At 35.8% G+C, this 24,369-nt stretch overlaps 1 protein-coding gene across 1 annotated transcript; it reads left to right on the top strand.

Moving 5' to 3' along the window:
• On the top strand, nucleotides 1-23,485 carry LOC127860110 (cyclin-dependent kinase 2-like). The gene is made up of 8 exons (XM_052397924.1): nucleotides 1-254; nucleotides 7,500-7,577; nucleotides 10,267-10,387; nucleotides 11,180-11,350; nucleotides 15,037-15,138; nucleotides 17,646-17,715; nucleotides 18,129-18,262; nucleotides 19,812-23,485. The coding sequence occupies exons 1-8, from the start codon at nucleotides 139-141 to the stop codon at nucleotides 19,929-19,931; spliced, it is 912 nt and encodes a 303-aa protein (XP_052253884.1). The 5' UTR covers nucleotides 1-138; the 3' UTR covers nucleotides 19,932-23,485.
• The last annotated feature ends 884 nt before the right edge of the window (nucleotides 23,486-24,369 follow it).

Raw genomic sequence — 24,369 nt, 5'->3', positions numbered from 1 at the left:
ATAACGCGGGAAATTCTTCGACGCCTATATGTAAACAATGCAGCAGATGAACATTTCTTTGAATAAAAATGAAGTGGAATGTTTAGCCTAAGTAGTATTATTTAAACTTTCTTGAAGGAAATCTTGTTCGATATCCAAATGGAGAATTTCCAAAAGATAGAAAAGATAGGCGAGGGCACGTATGGAGTTGTTTACAAAGCACAAGACAAAATAAACGGACAGATGGTTGCCTTGAAGAAAATTCGGCTGGATGCGTAATCAAACTTTTTATGACTTATATTAATACGATTTTAAGAAACTTATTCTTTAATGAACTAACTTATTGGGTATAGAGTGTACCTGTTAAGTAAATATGGAAAGATAATGGTGGGACATCTGCTGTTATACAGTCGATTGGTGTATAGCGGATTTTAGTGAGTAACGGATAGCTTAAACGTTTTTTGCAAAATACTTTTATTTATGTTAAGATTTATAGTTTTCTATTAATTGAATACAAATAGCCTATCATTGTTAAGTCGATTCATGTTTTTGTTGATGTAGGTCAATGTTTACAACTGTTTCTTTTTTCGAAAGCAAAACAAGGTCACGTTATGTACGCACCGTTTTTGTGACAACAGGAAAAGTGCAGACGAATGGTTTCTTGAATTTTGCAGATTTTGTTTGGTAAACGTAATGTTCATTGATGTAATATTTTTGTATTATGTGTCCTTTACAAAAAAAATGAAAAAGAATGCTCAGAAACCAAATTGATACGTACCATATAAAATAAGCATGAAAGCTGCAACTTGGGAATTAGTGAATTACGGACATGTGGTGACCCATATTCAGGAATGTGGGGATTGTCTCAAAATAAATATAAACCCAATTGAAGTTGTCCAATACACATGTGGTAAGCGTGTGGCTATGATATTAATAAGTAAAAACATTATTTTTAATGAAAAATAATCAAATTATAACGAAAAATCGATTTCTCTGAAAACATATTTTCCGCAATCAAATCTTTATATAGATTCAACTCAAAATGACCCGAATATAGGGTGTATCGCTTTCAACAGCAATTACTTCATCAATTGTGCAGCGATTTCCATGAATTTGGTCTTATTAAACGCAGAAATGAATTTCCTTTCTGGAAATGTACATATATTGCAATTATTTTTTACAAATGCTGTGTCAAATTTCAAGAAATAACACGATACACATGTAATCCGATGGCTGCATCAGTGTACCATGAAATTCTCGCTGTAAACAAATAATATTTTTCGGAAATTTAAAACCGCTGGCATGTTTCAATAGGAAAGACATGTGTCTATCTAGGTTTAATGGTTTAATTACTGAATGCATGGTGTTTACGTTGAAATGAGACTCGAAGTCCTTAGCTATCCGTTATACACCAATCGACTGTAAGTATCTCCAACACACATCTAGAACGAACCAACATTACATAACTTCAGTGTTCTGCCGTGAATCTTTACTGTCGGGGACAGGGACCCTTTAGGGTTAAAAAAGTGGGGACAAAAGGGAAAAAACTGAGGACACAGAAATATATTTGTAGCAGAATTAAATTTTCAGAAACTAATAACCTTTTGCTTGCACTCTTAAACTGGCTTGATTTTTCATACAGCCTGTCCGTCCACAGGATGTAACATTCTAATTCAAACTTAAACATTTTAAAAACTTATTAAAACAATTGTCAACATATTATCAAAATTTTGAACAGTTACTAACCAGTGTTTTTTTTTTCAGTTTTGGGGGAAGGGGGTCGGGGCCCCTGAGGGGGGGAAAATTCGCGCGGAAAGGGGGAAATTTCTATGCTTAGCTAGTAACAGTACAAAATTAAGTTTTAACACTATAATTCACCATACAGAGGGAGAAAAACATAATTCAAACTCTTTTATTCATAAACATGTTATGTTCATGTTCAAAGTTCAACATTTCTGGGCTTTTCAGCGAATTTATCAATTATTCTGGTGACCTCTTCACCAAGTCTCTCCGTGTGCAGACAAAGTCTGATCAGGGACTCCAGTGTAGCTTCCCCAAGCCTGTTTCTCAGTGGCGTGCAAAGCAGGTTGAGCAAACTAAACAGTCTTTCAACACTCTCTTGACCAGACGTTTCTGGCATTTCACTGCCGGCATTTGAAGAAGACTAACTTTTAAGTTGTACTTGTTTGAAAAGAATATCAATTTATTTTTAAGTTAAAACAGATTTGTCAATTTTTTTACAATAGTTTTTGTTGTTGTGCGACATGATGGAATACGTATGGTTTGCGGTAGATGTCGTTAAGCGAAAGTCGTGATAGTGAACTACGTACGGTTTGCGGTAAAGACTAAAAGAAAGTAAACACGCGGATGCAGTTCAGGAAAATTGTAGTAAATTCGTAACAAAAGACGTATTTAAATGAGATATTGATTAAAATTGAATAACACTTCCGATAAGGGAATTTTAAAAATATTTGGGGGAAAAATATATACTCTAAAGATGGAGGAATGGGGCCGAATAACGCCGAATATTTCATCCAAAAAAAACACTGGTTACAGGTATGTAATGTCTACATCTACATCTGTCTACATCTGCTGGGAATTCCCTTTCAAATTAGAATTACCGATAGTAAAGGAATTTTCTTTTTTTTAGTGCTTAATGCACAAAGTGCATGTCGTTTTGTTGTTGTCAAACAGAAACCAAGAAAATTATCGAAGCCAGTTTGCTTTCTCGTTAAGGGGCAGACTTTTTTCGACATTGCTAAAAGATGTTTGGACTTGTTGGGGTGTTATTATTATTGTCATATTTTCTATTTTTACTTTCCAGAAGAAAAAAAAAAGATTTTGTTTTCCTCGACTGGTCACTTTCCGCCATTTTGATAGCTGTGGAAATTTTCTTGGTATTTGATTGGTTGTTATAATCTCAACTTACCAATGAAATAAAGTGTTATTAAAGTAAATTAACCATTGGCTGTAAAATGACGTCACCTCCAATGAAATAATTCGTTCTAGTTACGCATCCACTCTATTTCTTTACGGACATACACATTGAATCAATTAGTTTTCATTTCTAATTCCTGTGCGCCCGCACCCCCTTATACGGAAAACAAGTGGGGACAAATCTCTTTTTTTTGCGCCAATGACGCAAGGGCGCATCCACGGCAGAACACTGCTAACTTTATATGTTTCCTTGATTTTCCTTACACATTGACACACTACACTTCACATAACTTAAATCAGTAAATGAGAGTCCAGACATGCCTGTCTTTTATAAATGTCACCAAAAAGGTGACCACAGGTTTTAATTGGCCTCAATCTGTCACTTCAATTTTAATTTGAACATTGATAAACAATCATATCTGAAATCCATTCCACATTCCTAGTAGTGACCAGACCATGTCCGTTATAAAATACATTAGAGTTAGATACTTAAACAGCTTTATGTCTAAAAAGTGTCCCTATTAAAAAAAAATAATTGTAATTAAATATGATAATTAACATAAGTATATATATACATGTACTCAATAAAAGCATATCATTCATTGATGGCATTTTATTTCTCATACCATATATGTCCTTATTGACACCCACTGCACATGTTTTTTCAAGACCCCTGCACGTTAAATTCGAACCACTATTACCTATTCCTCACATTTGAACAGTGTAACATTTTCATTACCTGCCGCTCACAACATTGTTTAATCCAAGCTGTAGACCCGCTACATCCTGATGTCCAATTTAACGCAAATCAGCCTTGGATCCCATTTAATTTTTCATCGACTCAAATATTTCCCCATTAAGAGACGCTCACCATTAAATCCAGTTTGACCCGGTATTTTGCGCCTTCGATGTGTCTAGTTTATAAGTATATATAGTGTGACAAACAGTCCATCCGAACACTCAATACCGTACAGTTGGCGTCATTGGCATAAAGCTCACGTGCCACCAATGACAATGTCCTTTCACCGCTGCCTAGCACCCAAGTTACACGCAGTCCTCAAGGAATATTCATCGACAAAATAGATAATCAATAATAAACAATGTAAATGGTAATTGCTTAACAGAAACAGCGCAGGCCTGTCAAAATTGGAAAAAAATCTGCCAATCATCCTGACAGGCATTTCAGAAAATCTTCCGGTCAGGAGAAAATTTAGCTTGACCAAAAAAACAACAACACAACTATTTACATTAAGATAAATCCTTTATTTAATCTCAACAAGCCACTGACAGTGCTTTATCCTACTAAGATAACAGTTTTTCGGTGTTATCAATTGTCATGATAGTCTGGACAATAATCTTCAATGTCCATATCTTCTTCAGTGTCACACAGTTAATCAATCTTCTTTCTAAGGGATTACAACAACGTAAACTAAAGTAAGAAGTATCGAAAATACAATTGCGGTTAACGGAAACCAACGTCTTGTACAATGTAAAACAATAACATTTTTGGAGACCTATGATGAGTACATGTTATAAAGATATCACTAGAACATTGTTTATATTTAATAAACAACCTTTTTAGCTCACCTGAGCACAACCTGCTCATGGTGAGCTTTTGTGATTGCCTTTTGTCCATCTTCCCTCGTCAACATTTTGCCTTGTGAACACTCTAGAGGCCACATTTATTGTTTGATCTTCATGAAATTTGGTCAGAACATTTGCTCCATTGATACCTCAACTGAGTATGAAACTGGGTCATGCTGGGTAAAAAACTAGGTAAAAATAAAAAAAAACCTTGTGAACACTGTAGAAGTCAAATTTGATGCCCAATCTTCATGTAACTATGTCAAAATGATATGTTTGTTGAGTTCAAAAATGGTTCCGGTCCGTTGAAAAACATGGCCGCCAGGGGGCGGGGCAGAATTCCTTATTTGGCTTTAAAGAAACCTTGTGAACACTCTAGAAGTCACAATTTTGGCCCAATCATCCTGAAACTTGGTCAAAACATTGGTTTCATTGATATCTCGGACTAGTTCGAAAATGGTCCAGATCGGTGAAAAAACATGGCCGCCAGGGGGCGGGGCAGTTTTCCTTATATGGCTATAGTAAAACCTTGTTAACACTCTAGAGGCCACATTTATTGTCCAATCTTCATGAAATTTGGTCAGAAGATTGGTCTGTATGATATCTTGGATGAGTTTAAAAATGGTTACGTTTGCTTGAAAAACATGGCTGCCAAGGGGCGGGGCATTTTTCCTTATATGGCTATATATGGCTATAGTAAAACCTTGTGAACACTCTAGAGGCCACATTTATTGTCCAATCTTCATGAAATTTGGTCAGAAGATTGGTCTCAATGATGTCTTGGATGACTTTGAAAATAGTTACGTTTGCTTGAAAAACATGGCTGCCAAGGGGCCCGGCATTGTTCCTTATATGGCTACAATGTATATATGGCTGTAGTAAAATCTTGTAAACACTCAAGACTCCATATTTATTGTCTGATCTTCATGAAACTTGGTCAGAAGATTTATCCCAATAATATCTTGGACAAGTTAAAAAATGATGCCCGTTGGTTGAAAAACATGGCCGCCAGGGGGCAGGGCATTTTTCCTTATATGGCTATAGTAAAACGTTGTTAACACTCTAGAGGCCACATTTATTTTCCGATCTTCATGAAACTAAGTCAGAAGATTTGTCCTCATGATATCTTGGATGAGTTCGAAAATGGTTTCAGTTGCTTTAAAAACATGGCCACCAAGGGGTGGGTTATTTTTCCTAATATGGCTATATATCGTGCTTTTGTAAAACCTTGTTAACACTCTAGAGGCCACATTTATTGTCCGATCATCATGAAACTTGGTCAGATGATTTGTTCCAATGATGTTTTGGATGAGTTTGCAAATGGTTCTGGTTGGTGGAAAAACATGGCCGCCAAGGGGGCGTGGCATTTTTCCTTATATAGCTATGGTTAAACCTTGTAAACGCTCTAGAAGCCGTATTTATTTTACATTCATCATGAAAGTTTGTCAGAAGATATGTCCCAATGATGCTTTGGACAAGTTTGAAAATGGTTCCAGTTGCTTGAAAAACATGGCCACCAGTGGCTTTATATGGACTTCATGAAACTTTGTCAGTATACATGTATTTGTTTAAATGATATCTTGGATGTGTATGAAAATGGTTCAGGTCTGTTGAAACAGGTGGCTGCCAGGGTGTTCACTAGTCATGAAAGTTTGTAAGAACATTTTGTTCTAATGACATCTTGGGCTGCACAGAACAGGTCAGTTCCTTTGAATCTCAGGTGAGCGACTTTGGGCCTTTAAGGCCCTCTTGTTAAAGTCATGCTTCAGAGAGAAATTCATATTTTAAATGTCCTTATCTACTCGAAAAATATGTCAAAGCTATCAAGATCTTTTTTGTTAGAACGCAGTTGCCGATTTTGCAACTGAGTTTGAAGTAGGTGTTGTGTAAGCAGTTGGATTTGCTAATTGTACGTAACAAACTTATTGCAAAAATCAAAACAATGAGCGATTTCATTTTCATGATGTAGTAAGGGGTTTGCTCTTCGAATTTTCAACTTTGAAAAAAAGTATTATTTGTTTGCATTCATTTCACATTTTGCCGGTCGCCAGGATTTACATTCTTGTTAAATCTGCCGGACCAAATGGAAATCTGCCGGTCAGGATCGGCAATTTCGCCAAGCCTGACAGCGTACTTGTTCCGTTTTGTTTTTAAAAATCAAATGCATAATTATTGTACGCGATAACGATCATCCCCAAGTTTTTATACTACGCACTACAGTAAAATTTTATAAATGAAAGTAGTTTCTATAGTTCTCGTGGTTTTCTGCATTGTTATTTCTTTTTATATCTATACACCCACAATTTTCAAGCAGACGACATGTTTTTATCAGACTCCGATGAACATGTGGATGACAAGGAGCTCATGTTGAAACAGACTATGATAGCGCTGGTCATTAGACCAATAACATTTGTTTGTCTGTAATGAAAGAAGAAATAAAACAAGTCTATATCTCTATGATTTATCACTTACCTGTGCTGACGACAATAATTATTATTATTGTTGGTTTGTAACCTTCTAGTATAATCGCACAGTAGCATATTTACAGTGTCACCGTGATGCATATAAAATGGCCGCATAAAACAAAGTTTTCAGATGTTATGTGCCACTCTTTAATGAATTACGGGCTACATAAATCTTATCTTATGGTTCCGATAAATTCTGATTAACCCCAGATAAGACGGCCTGTCTGTCTATTAGGGCATGAGCGTCAATAAGGGCATATACGGTATAATTACAGCATTGCAATATTGGCTCCAAATTTTCTTTAGCCAAATATGCCTTATTTTTGCTTACTTATACCATTTTTACTATTTTATTGGTGTTTATTAATAGAAAGTTGCCGCTTAATAGATTTTTTCAGCCAAATGTGTAGCCATAGGCTAATTTTGCAAATGGCAGGGTAAGTATCTGGACTGCAGTCTTTTGAACTATCCTGATCATGTCATTGAATCATACACAAGTTTCAATATTTTCAAAATAGTTACTTTTCATTTCAGTGATTCTGAAGGAGTGCCCAGCACAGCCATTCGCGAAATCTCTTTGTTAAAAGAATTGGATCATATTAATATAGTAAGGTAAGTACACTATCTAGATATAATTATTGCAGCAATAATAGTTATAATAAATATCAAGGATGTTTTATTTTATACACCTTATTTAAAACAGGCATATTATGGGAACACCTTTGGCAGGCTAGTGGTGCCCAGTAGAACAAAGTCCACTCAATTAATCCTGAAACTAGGTTATGATGTTTTCATGCATTATACATGTATCTCAACCAAGTTTTATAACCAACCAGATTGCTTGAAGCATTTCTGAAGGATCTTTGATAAAGCAACTTCTTTATGTTTTACCAGGCGATCTCTATTCAACCAAACTTTCAAACAATATTCAAAATAAACAAAAAAAACTCAGTTAACTTCATATGTTATTGTATGTTTTTAGTTTTCTTGAAATGCATCTTGAGTGAAAGAAGTTTTTTATGTTTCAAACACTGATCTCGTGCATTTTTTATTGTTTTTCCATGCAAATAAGAGATCAGTTTTACAGCACTGCCAGCAGTAGATAAGTGCCATTAAACATCTCTTTTTTTCTTCAAATTACATTCAATTTTCCTTTATTTCAAAAATGGACAGCTCCCTAGTTTTTTGGGCAAGGTTGATCCCTTGGTGATATTTTGTGATCAAAACATCTTGGCCAAGTTGGATATAGACCTAGATCACAGGATACACTTTTAAATTATGGCCTTTTATTTAAATAAAATATTGTCATATCATGCTTTTCTGCTCTCTAACTCAAGTTCAATAGGATCATCTTGAAACTTGTTGATGATGTTTGTTGGCATATATCTCAGCCAAGTTCAATAACCAGGTAAGCGACTACATGTAGTTGCAATTATCATCAAACATTGTCACAATGTTTGTTGACATGAATTCAGAGGTAAACAATTTCCAGTGAACTTATTATTTCAACTACTAAAGTCATTTTTAACTCATCTATTTTTTGAAAAAAAATTATGAGCTATTGTCATCACCTTGGCGTCGGTGTTGGCGTCGGCGTCCGGTTAAGTTTTGCGTTTAGGTCCACTTTTCTCAGAAAGTATCAATGCTATTGCATTCAAACTTGGTACACTTACTTACTATCATGAGGGGACTGGGCAGGCAAAGTTAGATAACTCTGGCTTGCATTTTGACAGAATTATGTGCCCTTTTTATACTTAGAAAATTGAAAATTTTGGTTAAGTTTTGCCTTTAGGTCCACTTTTCTCAGAAAGTATCAATGCTATTGCATTCAAACTTGGTACACTTACTAACTATCATGAGGGGACTGGGCAGGCAAAGTTAGATAACTCTGGCGTGCATTTTGACAGAATTATGTGCCCTTTTTATACTTAGAAAATTGAAAATTTGGTTAAGTTTTGTGTTTAGGTCCATTTTATTCCTACAGTATCAAAGCTATTGCTTTCATACTTGCAACACTTATTAACTATCATAAGGGGACTGTGCAGGAAAAGTTATGTAACTCTGACTGGCATTTGGACGGAATTATGGGCCCTTTATACTTAGAAAATTGAAAATTTGGTTAAGTTTTGTGTTTTGGTCCACTTTACCCCTAAAGTATCATAGATATTGCTTTCATACTTGGAACACTCGCAAACTATCATAAGGGTACAGTAAAAGGACAAGTTGCATAACTCTGGTTGTCATTTTTACGGAATTATGGCCTTTTTTAGACTTAGTAACTTTGAATATATGGTTAAATTTTGTGTTTCGATCCACTTTACTTCTAAAGTATCAAGGCTATTGCTTTCAAACTTCAAATACTTTCATGATATCATGAGGTTACTGTACCTGGCAAGTTGAATTTTACCTTGACCTTTGAATGACCTTGACTCTCAAGGTCAAATTATAAAATTTTGCTAAAATTGCCATAACTTCTTTATTTATGATTAGATTTGATTGATACTTTGACAAAACTACTCTTACCTGACATACCACAATAGACTCCACCCAAACCATCCCGTGTGCCCTCCCCCCCCTAATTTTTTTTTTTTTTTTTTTTAAGATCATGTCACAAATGACCACAACACCCTCACACTATACCCCCCCCCCCCCCACCCCACCCCCAAATTTTTTTTGAAACGGTTAAAAAACACAAATACCGTATTTATTTTTATTATTTTATGTTTGATATACCGTCCAACCATCGCACCCAAGAATCCCCCCCTATCCCCCCACACACCACCCCCCCCCCTCTTCACTCCACCCCTCCCTCCTTTGTGATTGAAAATGAGAGTCCCTTCACCTTTAAAAAGAAAATAGATGAGCGGTCTGCACCCGCAAGGCGGTGCTCTTGTTATATCAGTTATAATTTGCTAAGAAATTTTCTGTGTCAACATTTTTACCACATTGACAAGTAAAATACATTCTCCACAATTCATTGTTACTTTGACCTTTAAACCAGCATGTGCACCTGTTATAAAAAAATACAGTTTTAATGGGAATACCAGAACTGGGCCAGGAGGCCGGGTCCAGAAGTATGGAGACATTGTCCAATTAATATTCAGAAAAGTTAATATGAGATGATCATGCAACTTAGTGATTATGTTTATGGGCATAATCTTTACCAAGTTTGGTAACCAGATTGCCCAAAGATCATGATTGTATTTAGTATGATTGTATATAAATATTTGCAATTTTCAACAAAATACTGTGTTTCCATAAAATTCATTGAAATAAGATTAGTGAGATTTGTAATTACCAGGCTGCTAGATGTAGTGCACAGTGAGAAGAAGCTGTACTTGGTGTTTGAGTTTCTACATCAAGACCTCAAGAAGTACATGGACAGCTGTCCTCCCACTGGTCTTGGGGACCCACTTATCAGGGTAATGTTTTGTAGTATGTATATTATGTAATCAGAAATATTATTCTACAAGTCCTTGGGCTGGCTATTGATATTTTTTCCATTTGCTTCTTTATACATTTGATTATTCTCTCAATAAAATTACTGGTGAGCAAACATTTTCAAAGACAGATGTGAACCTTACTCTGCACATATATTCTTACTGTAGACAAGTAATCCAAGGAAGTTTTAAATGGAATCCATACAGTACCATAACAATTTAAGTATCGGCAAACTTTCTTTATAAATTGCAACATTGCATGAGAAATTAAAATCACAGCAACATTACTTACAAGTTTTCAACAAAGTAGAAAACCAAGGTTATTAGATTAAGGTATGTCAGATAGGCAGCTTCATAGATTTAGCAAAACATTAACCAACAAGAGTTTACTACATATAGGATCTTGCATGAGTGGTCGTTATGTATTTAATTTATTAAAAAAGTCATCTTAATAAAGATAAAAACAAGGCTTGCCGAGTTTTTATCTTTATTTTGATGACTTTTTTAATAAATTCAATACAAAATGACAAAGATTCTATTTATAACACGACCAACAAATGTTCTTTTTATTTTATGCTCTTTTCACCGTTTATTCACATTGTAAAAGAGTTTAACTAAAGAAATTTGCTGAAAATAAAAAAATGACGTCATTTCACAGTTATATAACTAGTGTAATAACATCCGTGTAATAAACAAAATTGAGCATTACGTTATTTCACTCCTGGAGCGTAGGTCATGTTATAAATAGGTGCTGTTTCTCGTATATGTTGACAGAGTTACATGTACCAGCTGCTGTTGGGGATTGCCTACTGTCACGCTCACAGAGTTCTGCACAGGGACATCAAGCCTCAGAACCTTCTCATAGACGTGCAGGGAAACATCAAACTGGCTGACTTTGGCCTAGCAAGAGCCTTTGGGGTGCCTGTGAGAACTTACACACATGAGGTATTTTAGGTGACAGTCAAATAGCAATTGCATTGACTCTTGTTAACCATGTTTTTAGATAAAGTTGAAATTCCTGTATATAACATTGGGGTCAAGCAGGTGGTTTCTGGTCGATATATTTAGTTTGCAATTCATTAAACAGCTAAATAATTCAGTACCACTTTGTATTATAATTTGTTTTAAGTTGAACATGCGCTTATTAACAAGTGGAATACAATTATATATATAATCATTTCAATAATGTTTAATTTTTTCCAATTTCATTGTCTATCATGCTATTTTCCCAACCTTAAAGGCACAGTCTGTAAGATAAAATGAAAAAGCACTGCAGTTTCCACTTAATTACTTAAGTTTGAATGATAACATTGCATGGAAGTTTTGGGTGTAGATAGTGGGTGTCGGTAGCTCACATGCAGACATAGCTTGGGCAGGGCTACAGATAAGGATCGTTTTATCGTTATTACGATTTGTATTTGGCAGAAAACGAATTGAAATAAAAAAACGATCGTACAGAAAACGATTATGAAGGAGGAAAAACGAATTTCAATCAATTCATGATCGTTTTAATTATACTGTTTCCTTTCGTATCGCGTTATTATTGCCGACATAAATGCGAGTTTATAAACATCGATCTACTGTTTGTTCCGACTTCTGAAGCGGCCAACTCCTGCCTTAAACCGGTGTCGAAATAATTTTAGTGCGGCCGTAATAGTTGACACCGTTTGGGCCGGTGTCTATATATACAAGTTACTTCCGGTAAATACAACGTGAAAAATGTCGGCTGCTTAGCGCAGCCGGGTTAGTAAAAGTTCAGCAACGACGTGTGCGCCGAGTATATTGAAGTTTGTTTCGCAGTCCGAACCATTTTTTTTCCATCGGGAAGAGATGTTGTCAAAAGTGTTATTCATGATTTGATAGTGGAGGTGGTGAAAACCTCAGAAGCAGTCGTCGCAAAACACCGCGGCGATTCTGTCTCATCAAAACAAATAGCGTCGTGGAAAACTGACTTTCACTGGCTCGTTGTTGAAGGCGAGGGATTGGAAATGCGCCTTAAGTGCAACTTTTGTATGAAAGGTAATGTTACGACAGTATGGGCTAGGGCTGGATCATGCAATATTCAAAAGGACACGATAGTCAAGCACAATAATTGTACCGAACACAGAGATGCCGAGAAAAAAATGTTAACTTCCAGAGCAGAAGCTTCGGCCTCTTGTATTGAAGAAGTGCCTGTTGATACCAATGAAAAAGTGGAAGATGATGATTTAAAATTGTTTCGCAGTGTTCATTATGCTGCATGCGAGGAACTGCCCTCGTGGAAAGTTAATAGTCTACTTGAACTCCAGAGATTGAATGGGACTGACATTAAATATAAAAATCTAAGCTGTGATACAATGTCAGAAATTCAAGGATGCATCAAGACTGTATTTCAAAGAGATCTGGTAGCAGAACTTATAACCTCTGATGTGTACTCAGTTATGCTGGATGAAAGTACTGACCTTACAGTACAGAAACACTTATCCATCTGTGTCAGATAGGTCAATAATGGGAAATCTGTGACAAAAGATTTAGGAAACATTCACATTAAAGATGGTAAGGCCTACACCATAGTACAAGAAGTAATAAGTTGTCTAGAGAGATCAGGTCTTGACCCTGGTAAGATTGTGTCTCCAGCTACAGACGGTGCCTCTGTAATGACTGGCAGAAAGGCAGGTGTTGGTGTGCAGCTTAGATCCAAAAATTCACCATTTATGTTACAAACTCATTGTATTGCACACAGGTTGAATCTGGCTGTGATTGACTCTATTAAGAAAGATGAAGTTCTTGAAAAGTTTAAAGAGAAGTTTGGTGCATTGTACCACTTTATGAGTAACTTAAGTATCCAAATGGAACGCCTGAAAGATCTGGAAGCAGTGTTGAGAGAACCAGAATTAACTATAAAAGAACCTTATAGTATAAGATGGTTAGGTTTAAGAAATGCGGTTAAGGCAGTATATGAATCGTACAGCTCCCTCCTAGCTACACTCACGAGCTTCGCCAGTGAATCTTCAACAGCAAAAGGTCTCTTCAAGTACTTTTCAGATTATAAAACTGTGTTGCTTGTTGCTCTGATGCTAGATGTGCACGAGTGTGTGGCTGTTTTCAGCCAGAAGCAACAGCAAAAAAATCTTTGTTTTAGTCAGATACAACCCTTTCTTGATGGCACACTAGGTCAACTTAAACACTTGGAAATCAATGATGGTGATTATTTGAAAGCTATGAAACGGTGCATTGAGTTAAAAAAGGAAGATTCCAAGACAGTGGCTTATCTAGATGAAGAAAAACTTTTAAGATATTCAGAAAACATTAACCATGATTTTTCATCATTGAGAACAAGGTATGTAGAAAAGTTGCAGAAGAACATCAGGCACAGATTTCGGAAAGAGGACAGTGAAATATTTAAAGATTTGAGCTTGTTGTTGGAACCATTGGTAGTAACTGTGTCCAGTGAGACAGAGTCACTAGATGCTTTGGAGAAAGTTGGCTTCCTCTATGGAGAAGATAAAGATGCACAAATATACCATGGCAATCTTTTGGAAGGAATTGATATAGAAACCAAAGTGGTGCACAAATTGTTAGACATAGAGAAACTTAAAAAACAGTGGCCAAGTATGAGGGGCATGCTACAGGGCTCATACAAAAACTATTCACTGCAGAATCTGTGTAAAAGGGTCATCTTGATGCATGAAGACTTGACAGAATTTGTTATGTTATGCAAGATAGCTCTTTGCTTCTCAATTACCAGTGTGGAGTGTGAGAGAAGTTTTAGTACCCAAAACCGTATAAAGAACAAGTGCAGAGGGTCTTTAAAGCCAGAAAATCTTGACACACTGATATTCATTGCAATGACCAAGTGTGACATATCATCATTTAATCCACAAAAATCAGTTCAGCTGTGGCTTAGCAAGAAAAAAAGGAGAAAGGGTAGACTAGTCCAGGATTTCAAAACCAGAGCTAAAAGAGTGTGCTCTCAGACTGAACGGCAGGAGTGTTAAAATAAAATGACTCATCTTCCATTTTTCAATAAACAATTTACAGTTAAAATCAATCATTTAAAACATTTAAAATTGTGAATTAATGACTGGAACAAGAATTGGCTGAGAATTATCATTACCTAGGCTACCTGTAAATCAAAGAGCTCATCTTGCCCTGAAATATAGGTAAGTTTTCATTAAATTGTAAAAAACTAATTGACAAAAAGTTTTGAGGGAAAAAAACTAATTGCTTCAAAAAGCTTGTAGTGAAAACTTATTGACATGAAATCTTATCTTTAGCCCTGGCTTGGGATTACATTCAGGACCAGTTGATTCAACGTCACTTTGGCTTAATGTAGAAAAGTGTTGTCTGCTCAATAACTTGACTTTTAGTGGAGTCATTGCGCTGAAAATGCAGGAGCAAGTAGCTGAAAACATGCAGATTTAGCTTCAGATATATTTATTTAAACAATTATCTTAGATTGAAATGTGGTTTAGCCTTTTTCGCATATGTCTCTTATTTTGAAATCCCTGCCGAGGTAGTCAAAGTGGTTCAAATTTAAATGAAGTCACCTTTCTACCAAGTATTTCAAAGAAATATTTTTATGCCCATGTCCGTTTGTAGCCCTTTGAGTGCTATCCTTAATGACCTAGTTTCCCAAATGAATGTTCCAGGTTGTTACATTATGGTACAGAGCACCAGAGATTTTACTTGGTAGCAGGTTTTACTCTACACCTGTGGACGTATGGAGTCTTGGCTGCATATTTGCTGAAATGGTAATATTTTACATCATTACATGGTGCACTTTTAAAATCATAAAAAGGTGAGCTTATTTACTTACATGTTTTACAAAATTACATATAAAAATATATACATACACATAAAAAATACTCAGCACACACATTAACGAAACTATCCTTTCAGCTTGTCAAACATACCAAGATTTGCCTTGATAATCAGTTAAGATATTCATTCTCATAGTGAGTCGACTGGTAAGATCTGTAAAGGCATCTTATTGAAAAATGATAAGATCAGAGCAAAACATCTTTATAATCATGTAACTATCCCATGACTTAACAGTGTTTTTGTGGCGACCAAATTTTGTAACTTTGGTTTCCCATAAACATAACCAATGTCTTGTTAAAACCTCCTAAAGACAAGTCGTGTTGAGGCTGAAAATTCTTCAGGTTGTCATTACATGCTTGTGTTTTTAGCTCACCTGATTGCTCAGGTGAGCTTTTGTGACCAGTCTTTGTCCGTCGTATGTACGTCCGTCCGTTAACATTTGCTCGTAAACACTCTAGAGGCCACATTTCTTGTCCCATCTTCATGAAACTTGGTCAGAAGCTTTGTCCCAATGAAATCTCGGCCGAGTTTGAAACTGGGTTGTGCGGGGTCAAAAACTAGGTAACTAGGTCAAAAAAAAAGAAAAACCTTGTAAACACTGTAGAAGTCACATTTCATGCCCAATCTTCATGTAACTTTGTCAAAATGTTTGTCTTAATGATATCTTGGTTAGGTTTTAAAGTGGTTCCGATCCGTTGAAAAACATGGCCGCCAGTGGGCGGGGCAGTTTTTCTTATTTGGCTATAGAGAAACCTTGTAAACACTGTAGAAGTCACAATTTTTTCCCAATCATCATGAAAGTTGGTCAAAACATTGGTTCAATTGATGTCTCGGACGAGTTCAAAAATGGTTGAGATCTGTGAAAAAAACATGGCTGCCAGTGGGCGGGGCATTTTTCTCTATATGTATATAGTGGCAGTTTTCCCAATTTGGCTATAGAGAAACCTTGTAAACACTCTAGAAGTCACAATTTTTGCCCAATCATCATGAAAGTTGGTCAAAACATTGGTTTTATTGATATCTTGGACAAATTTGAAAATGGTCGGAATCGGTGAAAAAACATGGTCGCCAGTGGGCGGGGCATTTTTCTCTATATGTATATAGTGAAAACATGTGAACACAGTAGAAGTCACATTTTTGGCCCAATTTTCATGAAATTTGCTCAGAACATTTGTTTCCTTGATACGAGAGTTGAGTTCAAAAATGGTTCCGGTCAGTTGAATAACATGGCTGCTGGGAGGGGGGCAGTTTTCTCATTATGCCCTTTCGAATAAGAGGGGGTATATTGTTTTGCTCATGTCGGTCCGTCCGTCCACCAGATGGTTTCCGGAGGAAAACTCAAGAGCGCTTATGCCACGGATCATGAAACTTCATAGGTACATTGATCATGACTCGCAGATGCCCCCTATTGGTTTTCAGGTCACTAGGTCAAAGTCACGATGACCCGAAATAGTAAAATGGTTTCCGGATGATAACTCAAGAACGCTTAGGCCTAGGATCATAAAATTTTATAGGTACATTGATCATAACTCTTAGATGACCCCTATTGATTTTCAGGTAACTAGGTCAAAGGTCAAGGTCACGATGACCCAAAATAGTAAAATGGTTTCCAGATGATAACTCAAGAACGCTTAGGCCTAGGATCATGAAACTTCATAGGTACATTGATCACGACTCGTAGATGACCCCTATTGATTTTCAGGTCACTAGGTCAAAGGTCACGGTGACCCGAAATAGTAAAATGGTTTACAGATGATAACTCAAGAACGCTTAGGCCTAGGATCATGAAACTCCATAGGTACATTGATCATGACTCGAAGATGACCCCTATTGATTTTCAGGTCACTAGGTCAAAGGTCAAGGTCACGGTGACCTGAAATAGTAAAATGGTTTCTGGATGATAACTTTAGAATGCTTAGGCCTATGATCATGAAACTTCATAGGAACAATGATCATGACTCGCAGATGACCCCTATTGATTTTCAGGTCACTAGGTCAAAGGTCAAGGTCACGGTGACCTGAAATAGTAAAATGGTTTCTGGATGATAACTCAAGAACGCTTATGCCTAGGTTCATGAAACTTCATAGGTATATTGATCATTACTCGCAGGTGACCCCTATTGATTATCAGGTCACTAGGTCAAAGGTCAAGGTCACAGTGCCAAAAAACGTATTCACACAATGGCTGTCAAGGTCACGGTGACTCAACTTAGAAAAATGGTTCCCGGATGATAACTCAAGAATGCTTACGCTTAGGATCATGAAACTTCATAGGTACATTGATCATGACTGGCAGATGAAATAATGATGAAACTTGACCAGGATGTTTGTCTGGACAATATCTAGGTCAAGTTTGACATTTGGTAAAGATTGAATGAACCGACTCCTCTCAGGTGAGCGAACTAGAGCCATCTTGGCCCTCTTGTTATGTTTTCAGATAACCAGAAAGCCACTGTTCCCTGGGGACTCAGAAATAGACCAGTTGTTCAGGATTTTCAGAACCTTAGGTAAAAGTAACCAGTTCACTGTGTTAATATGAGATAAAATTGAGCTTATTCAAAAAGAATCTTTTTGCATTGAAGAAATCTGCAAACAATCAACATGTTTAATGATTATCTATATTTAATTTTATGCCAGACTTTGAACAAGCGTGGTTATATTGCATTTCATCTGCCCATTGGTCCGTACCTTGTTTTGTATATCATTAGAAGATCATCAAATGAAAAATTTAACCTACAACCATGCTAATTGGTATGTTCCTTACTGTAGAATTACTAATTTTCATAAAGTTTTAATTTTTATGTTTTTGCAATTTTTCAATTTTGCGAATTTATTACCACAGCCCGAGGTTTCGATGTTTGTCTCTGCCACAGCAAAAAGTTGTTGCTTGGCAGGTTTTCAATTTTCATTCCACTGTCAGGAACTCCTGATGAGACGGTGTGGCCCAACGTGACCCAGCTGCCAGATTTCAAGTCCTCTTTTCCAAAGTGGCCTCATCAACCAATCAGCAATGTGCTGCCTCACCTGGCTCCAGATGGACTGGACCTGCTAACGGTACACTTGGTTTAATTAAATTTAAGGTTACAACAAAAATTTCAAAGTGGCGCAATAGCGGGCATTGTGTTTCTGGCAAACACATTTCTTGTTTCTTTTTAAATCAATTATTTAATTAACATTAAACTTTTGTTGCATACACTGTTTATAAAGTATTTTTGACTATTAATTGCACATCTCTCCATGTTTTCATGTATATATTGGATTATATCATTTATGTATCACTGTGTCTATTAACTAAATAAAGAAAAAAATTGTCACACATTCATGAAATCTTAAATGGTTAAATGATCAATAAAAATCCACTTTTCACTACACTTACCATTTTAATGTTGTTTTTTTTCTAGCAAGGTTTTAATTTCCCTATAATTCATATTTTGTTGCTGCATTATAAACAGTAATTCAACAATAATGAATTTTCATGTTATTTAATGTCTTGAATGCAATACTTATCAGCACAAGGTGTTTACTAATAGTTCTTTCTGTCTTCACATGGTCAATTTAATAATGGCGCACCTACCCTAAACTTCTGTGAGATGGAATTTACTGCGTTCTTGTAACTGGACCAAATGTTTGTGTGTATGTGTCGTATGAACATGTACAGAATAGTCCAACATCCTATATGCTGTACTCATTCATCTACAAAATGACATGATGTGGCCATCGTTGTGGGGATTTCTCCCACATCAGAAAATAAATATTCGTATTTATTCTTTCTAGTCTACTGGCTGGAAATGTCCCAAACATTTGATAAACTGTTTATAAAAGTCATTTAAGGAAAAAAGATGGGTAAGACACCTATGCTTAAAAATGTTAAATTTTTACTATGCATGTACATGGCACTATTTTGAATAATTCGGTCATAAAAATGACAAAACACAAGGTTAATACAATAATAGGAAGAAAAATACTTATGAATAGAAAATGTTTATTAATAAATTAATGTTCTAAATACCCGCACCCACACTTAAACCTCACATGATTTTTATTAGCTCAGCTGTTTACGGAGAAAACCCGAGGTGTTATCATAGCCAGCTCGTCGTCCGCTGTCCGCGTCATGCTAAAACCTTAACATTTTGTTAAGGTTTTGAACATTGGCTCTAAAATCAAAGTGCTTCAACCTACAACTTTGAAACTTCATATGTAGCTGCAACTTTATGAGTTCTACAGGCCACACCCAATTTTGGGTCACTAGGTCAAAGGCCAAGGTCACTGTGACCTCTAAAAAAAATAATTCTGACAAGCTTTCATTCATTCAAAACTGCACCCACAGCCGAGCGTGGCACCCGTTATGCGATGCTCTTGTTATTATTGACATAACAAGGAATTACTGACACAGACTGAGTTTAGTCTATGAGTACATATAAATATAAATAATTAAAAAAAATAACTGAGTGTTTGCATAATTTCTTGAAATAACTAACCTTCAATGACCCTTGGAAAAAAAAATTCATAGCAAGTTTTATTTCAACAAACTCTGAGAAAAAAAATTGTAAAGATCGTTCTTTGTAACACAAGAGTATTCTATGTTATAAAAGTACAATTTCAGAAAATGATGAAGTATGAACCAAGCCAAAGAATCTCTGCAAAGGCAGCTCTTGCACATCCATATTTCTCTTGCAACGTAAGGGATAGACCAGCACCTTACATCAAGTCTAACAGAGCCTAGACTGCAGGATGTCCTTGCACTAGACTGCATAGATGGTGTATCCTGATGGAAATGAGCCGAAGACTTAGTTCTCCAAAAATGTGAATTAGGTCTTTGGTTAAACTGCTTTTAATATAGCGAACACATGTGTGCATAGTACATGAATATAGGCTGTGCTCTGTGAAAAAGAGGTTTAATGCATGTGCATAAAGTGTCCACCCAGATTAGCCTGTGCAGTCTGCACAGGCTAATCAGTAATGAAACTTTCTGCTACAACTGGATTTTAAGCTCAGCTGTTTTCTGAGAAAACCCGAGGTATTGTCATTGCCAGCTTGTCGGCCGTGCTTAAACCTTAACATTGGCTGTAAAATCTAAGTGCTTCCACCTACAAATTTGAAACTTCATATGTAGCTGCACCTTGAGGAGTTCTACACGCCACACCCATTTTTAGGGTCACTATGTCAAAGGTCAAGGTCACTGTGACCTCTAATATAAAACTTCTGACAAGCACTTTTAGGGTCACTTTGTCAAAGGTCAAGGTCACTGTGACCTCTAATATAAAACTTCTGACAAGCTGTCATTTATTTAAAATTGCACCCGCAGCCGAGCATTGGCACCCGCTATGGGGTGCTCTTGTTGCAAAGAAGGGACTTTCTGTAAGCGAAAAATTCCATGAAAGAAAAGTGTCGTAACACTTTACATCCATGCATTAAACCCCCTTTTCACAGAGCATGGCCCATATATAATAAAGGGACTTAGGATTAGGTCAGTATTGCATTGTTGGTGGTGCTGATCAATTGTGCATATTGCTTAAAGCTTTTCTGTTTATCTATTGTTTATTACTGTAGGAACTTGGAAGACATGAACCAGATTGTTTTTACTTCTTTAGAAAAGGTATCTTATGCTTAATCCAGCCCCTTTCCTCTAAGAACATTTCTTTAAAATTATGTCTTTTCCCAAATTTCAAGGTAACATTGAAAAATTTCTTCCCTCTAGGTAGGGTCAAAGTCACTGTTAATAAACATAAACTGGATTCGATTGAATTCTTTATAACAAATGGTAAACTTCATATGTGAATACCTTGTATCCTGACCTTTGAATTGCATATTGTCATAGAAAGAAAATATAAAAAAAGACAATAATTCATGAGAAAAGTTAGTTATTGTAACAAAATTAAGTATGTCAATAACTTGTATTGAGGCCTCAATAGGGTTGCAAGTTGCATGCATAAGATCCAGAGCGCTGTTACAAAATATATTGATTATGCTTCATTAATAAAAAAGCAGATTGACCTATTGTCATGCGAAATCACACATACCCCGTTGATGTGTCATATCAAAACTTGATTGTATATTGCTTTTGGGCTCAAGGTGGTTGTTTCTCTTTCTAAATATGGTTGAATAGTTTTGAGTAAAAAGCTGTTAACAAAACTGAGCTATTGTATTAAAACTATTAACTGAGCTATTGTATTAAAACTTTTTACTAAGCTATTGTATTAAAACTTACTGAGCCATTGTATTAAAACTATTTACTAAGCTATTGTATTAAAACTACTTACTGAGCCATTGTATTAAAACTATTTACTAAGCTATTGTATTTAAATATTAAAACTATTTACTAAGCTATTGTATTATAACTACTTACTGAGCCATTGTATTTAAACTACTTACTGAGCTATTGTATTAAAACTATTTACTAAGCTATTGTTTTATAACTACTTACTGAGCAATTGTGTTAAAACCAGGAATCATATTTTCCAGCAACATCAATCGGTCTGTGCGTAGGTTAGCTACTGACAATAACGAACCAAATAATGAAGAAATAATTCGTGTACATTATAGTTTGTTGTCAAATAACCCACAGCTGATAGTTTAGATGCGTAGGGATTTAATCGCGAGAGCGAAACATTTGAAACCACGCATCAAATTTTCCGGTTGTGAGTTATTCAACAACAAAGTATAAGGTACACGAATTATTATCGATTCTTACAAGGTTTTACTAAAGATTAATACAATGCATAATTTTTTCTTGTGAACTATTTTATGTGAAGTTCCGCCCATAAAAATAACTTTCGGCTGTTCTGTCGATCAGATCCGCGACTTTCATTCATAATTATATTACCGGATTATTACGCTGGCGGAAAATGTATTGGCATGTTTTGTTTAGTTACAGCGCTAGCTTTCAGACGCGTCTTTTCCGATGAGTCTTAAATCCGCTGTTCACAAGTTTTTGATTCTTGTCTCACGTGCAATAAACCGGTCCTGACCGGTTTAGAGACTGCAGCCAATGGTTTATCGCATATAATTGAGATAAGAATGTCATTAGGGTATGTTAGCATGTACACGGTGTAATCGATTTCATGACATGGGAATTTTAGCAAACAGAATCGGACCGACTGTTTGGGATTTTCAATCGGTCTTTCATGACCCCAATCGGTCTAGGACCGACAAAACCGAAAAAAATATGATCCCTGGTTAAAACTACTAATGTAAGTGCCTTATATCCAGATCTAGCATGACATTTCATATGGGTTTTGTAGGCTTAATGTCAAGGTAGCTGATAGAAGATACATTTATGATGTTTACATGTTAAGTTGCATTTTTAGGTCATAACCTTGCAGCAAATAATATGTTGATGTAAGTTTTTCTCTTCAATGTTGTTTTTTGTTGTTCTAGGGTAGCATTTTATATTTATTGATCTTTTATCTTAGTATGCCTTTTAATTGTGTGCCCTTATTTACAACAAAAGTAAATTGTGTCATGATCTGTTCAAAATTGGATAATTAATGTGTTCAAAGATGTGTTCATATATATTTTTTAACAATTGTACATTTTACTTCACTTTGTTTTACAGTATTATGAAGTATTACATTTATTAATGTATGTTTGCAAATGAATACAATATTATACTGTGAATTATCTAATGTTGTGTCATGCTTTGCAACCATTTTGCCTTCATGAAAAGTGTTGTCAATTATTAAATATAACTAAGTACTGTCCTATTAACATGAACATTCAATTTTTGGAATGTTCTCTGTTCTTTTAGATTGTTGCTTTTTGTACCCTACTGGTTTCACCGGAGGGGACTTATGGTTTGCGCTTTGTGCGTCTGTGAGTCTGTCTGTGAGTCTGTCTGTCTGTCACACTTTTCTGGATCTTGCAATAACTTTAAAAGTTCTTAATATTTTTTCATGAAACTTGTTAAATGGATAGATGGCAATATGGACATTATGCAGGTCATTTCATTTTGTTCCTACGTCAAAATTTGTGGTGCTATGGCAACCAAAAAAAATAATTCTGAAAATGGTGGAACCATATTGCTTGACAATACCCTTGTTTGTAAATGGCTCTGTAAAAATGTACTTATAATGCAACATAACTTGTACCTGTTTTGGTCAAATTAAAATCATGGAAGAAATTAAAATCATTAGATTAAGGACTCAAGAAACTTTAAAAGTGATATATGTTGACTATGGAAATCAAAGTACCTGGTATGCTTAAAAAAGTTGAGGTTTATGCTTATGTTTATATCCATTAAATTAAGTTATTGTAAAGCTTGAATAAAATTATCCTATGTGTAAATCGTTCTTTCCGCTAAATATTTCTGTAAAGAATAATAAACACACAAAAGCTCAATTAAGTGCTTTTCTGGGGCTTTACTGAAGTATTGGAATCAAGACAACCATGTGCGTTTTGGTTCCCGTTTTATCGGATTAAGTTGTACCTAAACAGGGCATAAACAAAGATCATTGTGAAATTACCGCCAACTGTACCATCAGCACAGCATTAACAATACAGTTATATTAACATTAATTTAAAAAAAACACTCAAAAACAAGTATTTAATTGAATGTTTGAATTGCTCTCAATGTAATATATAGAGTGAAGCTCTCAGAAGTACATTATTTGATTAAGAAGAATTAAGTTTAATAATTTGTCAGTGACATTTGCGAATATTGTTAATAAATACTTAATTGTTATAATAATTTTCAAATCTTGAAATATCATTTTTAGCTTGGCTGTTTTCAGAGAAAACCCGAGGTATTGTCATAGCCAGCTCGTTGTGTCCGCTGTCCGCGTCGTGCTAAGACCTTAACATTTTGTCAAGGTTTTGAACATTGGCTCTAAAATCAAAGTGCTTCCACCTACAACTTTGAAACTTCATATGTAGCTTCACGTTGATGAGCTCTACACGCCACACCCATATTTGGGTCACTAGGTCAAAGGTCAAGGTCACTGTGACCTCTTAAAAAAAAATTCTGACAAGCTTTCATTTCTTCTAAAAGGCACCCACAGCCGAGCGTGGCACCAATTATGCGGTGCTCTTGTTAGTTGTTTGCGTAGCGAACAGCTAATGTTGTTATTAAAATTTCAAGTCAGTTCGGCTTATCTATGGAAAGCCTACTACCCCCCACAACTGCCGTATTCGCGCGAGAAAGAGTCTTGTAATGTATGCAAGAT

Source organism: Dreissena polymorpha, chromosome 15, assembly GCF_020536995.1.
Source record: "Dreissena polymorpha isolate Duluth1 chromosome 15, UMN_Dpol_1.0, whole genome shotgun sequence".
NCBI classification, from domain to species: Eukaryota; Metazoa; Mollusca; class Bivalvia; order Myida; family Dreissenidae; genus Dreissena; species Dreissena polymorpha.
This window is presented reverse-complemented; position numbering and strand designations above follow the sequence as displayed.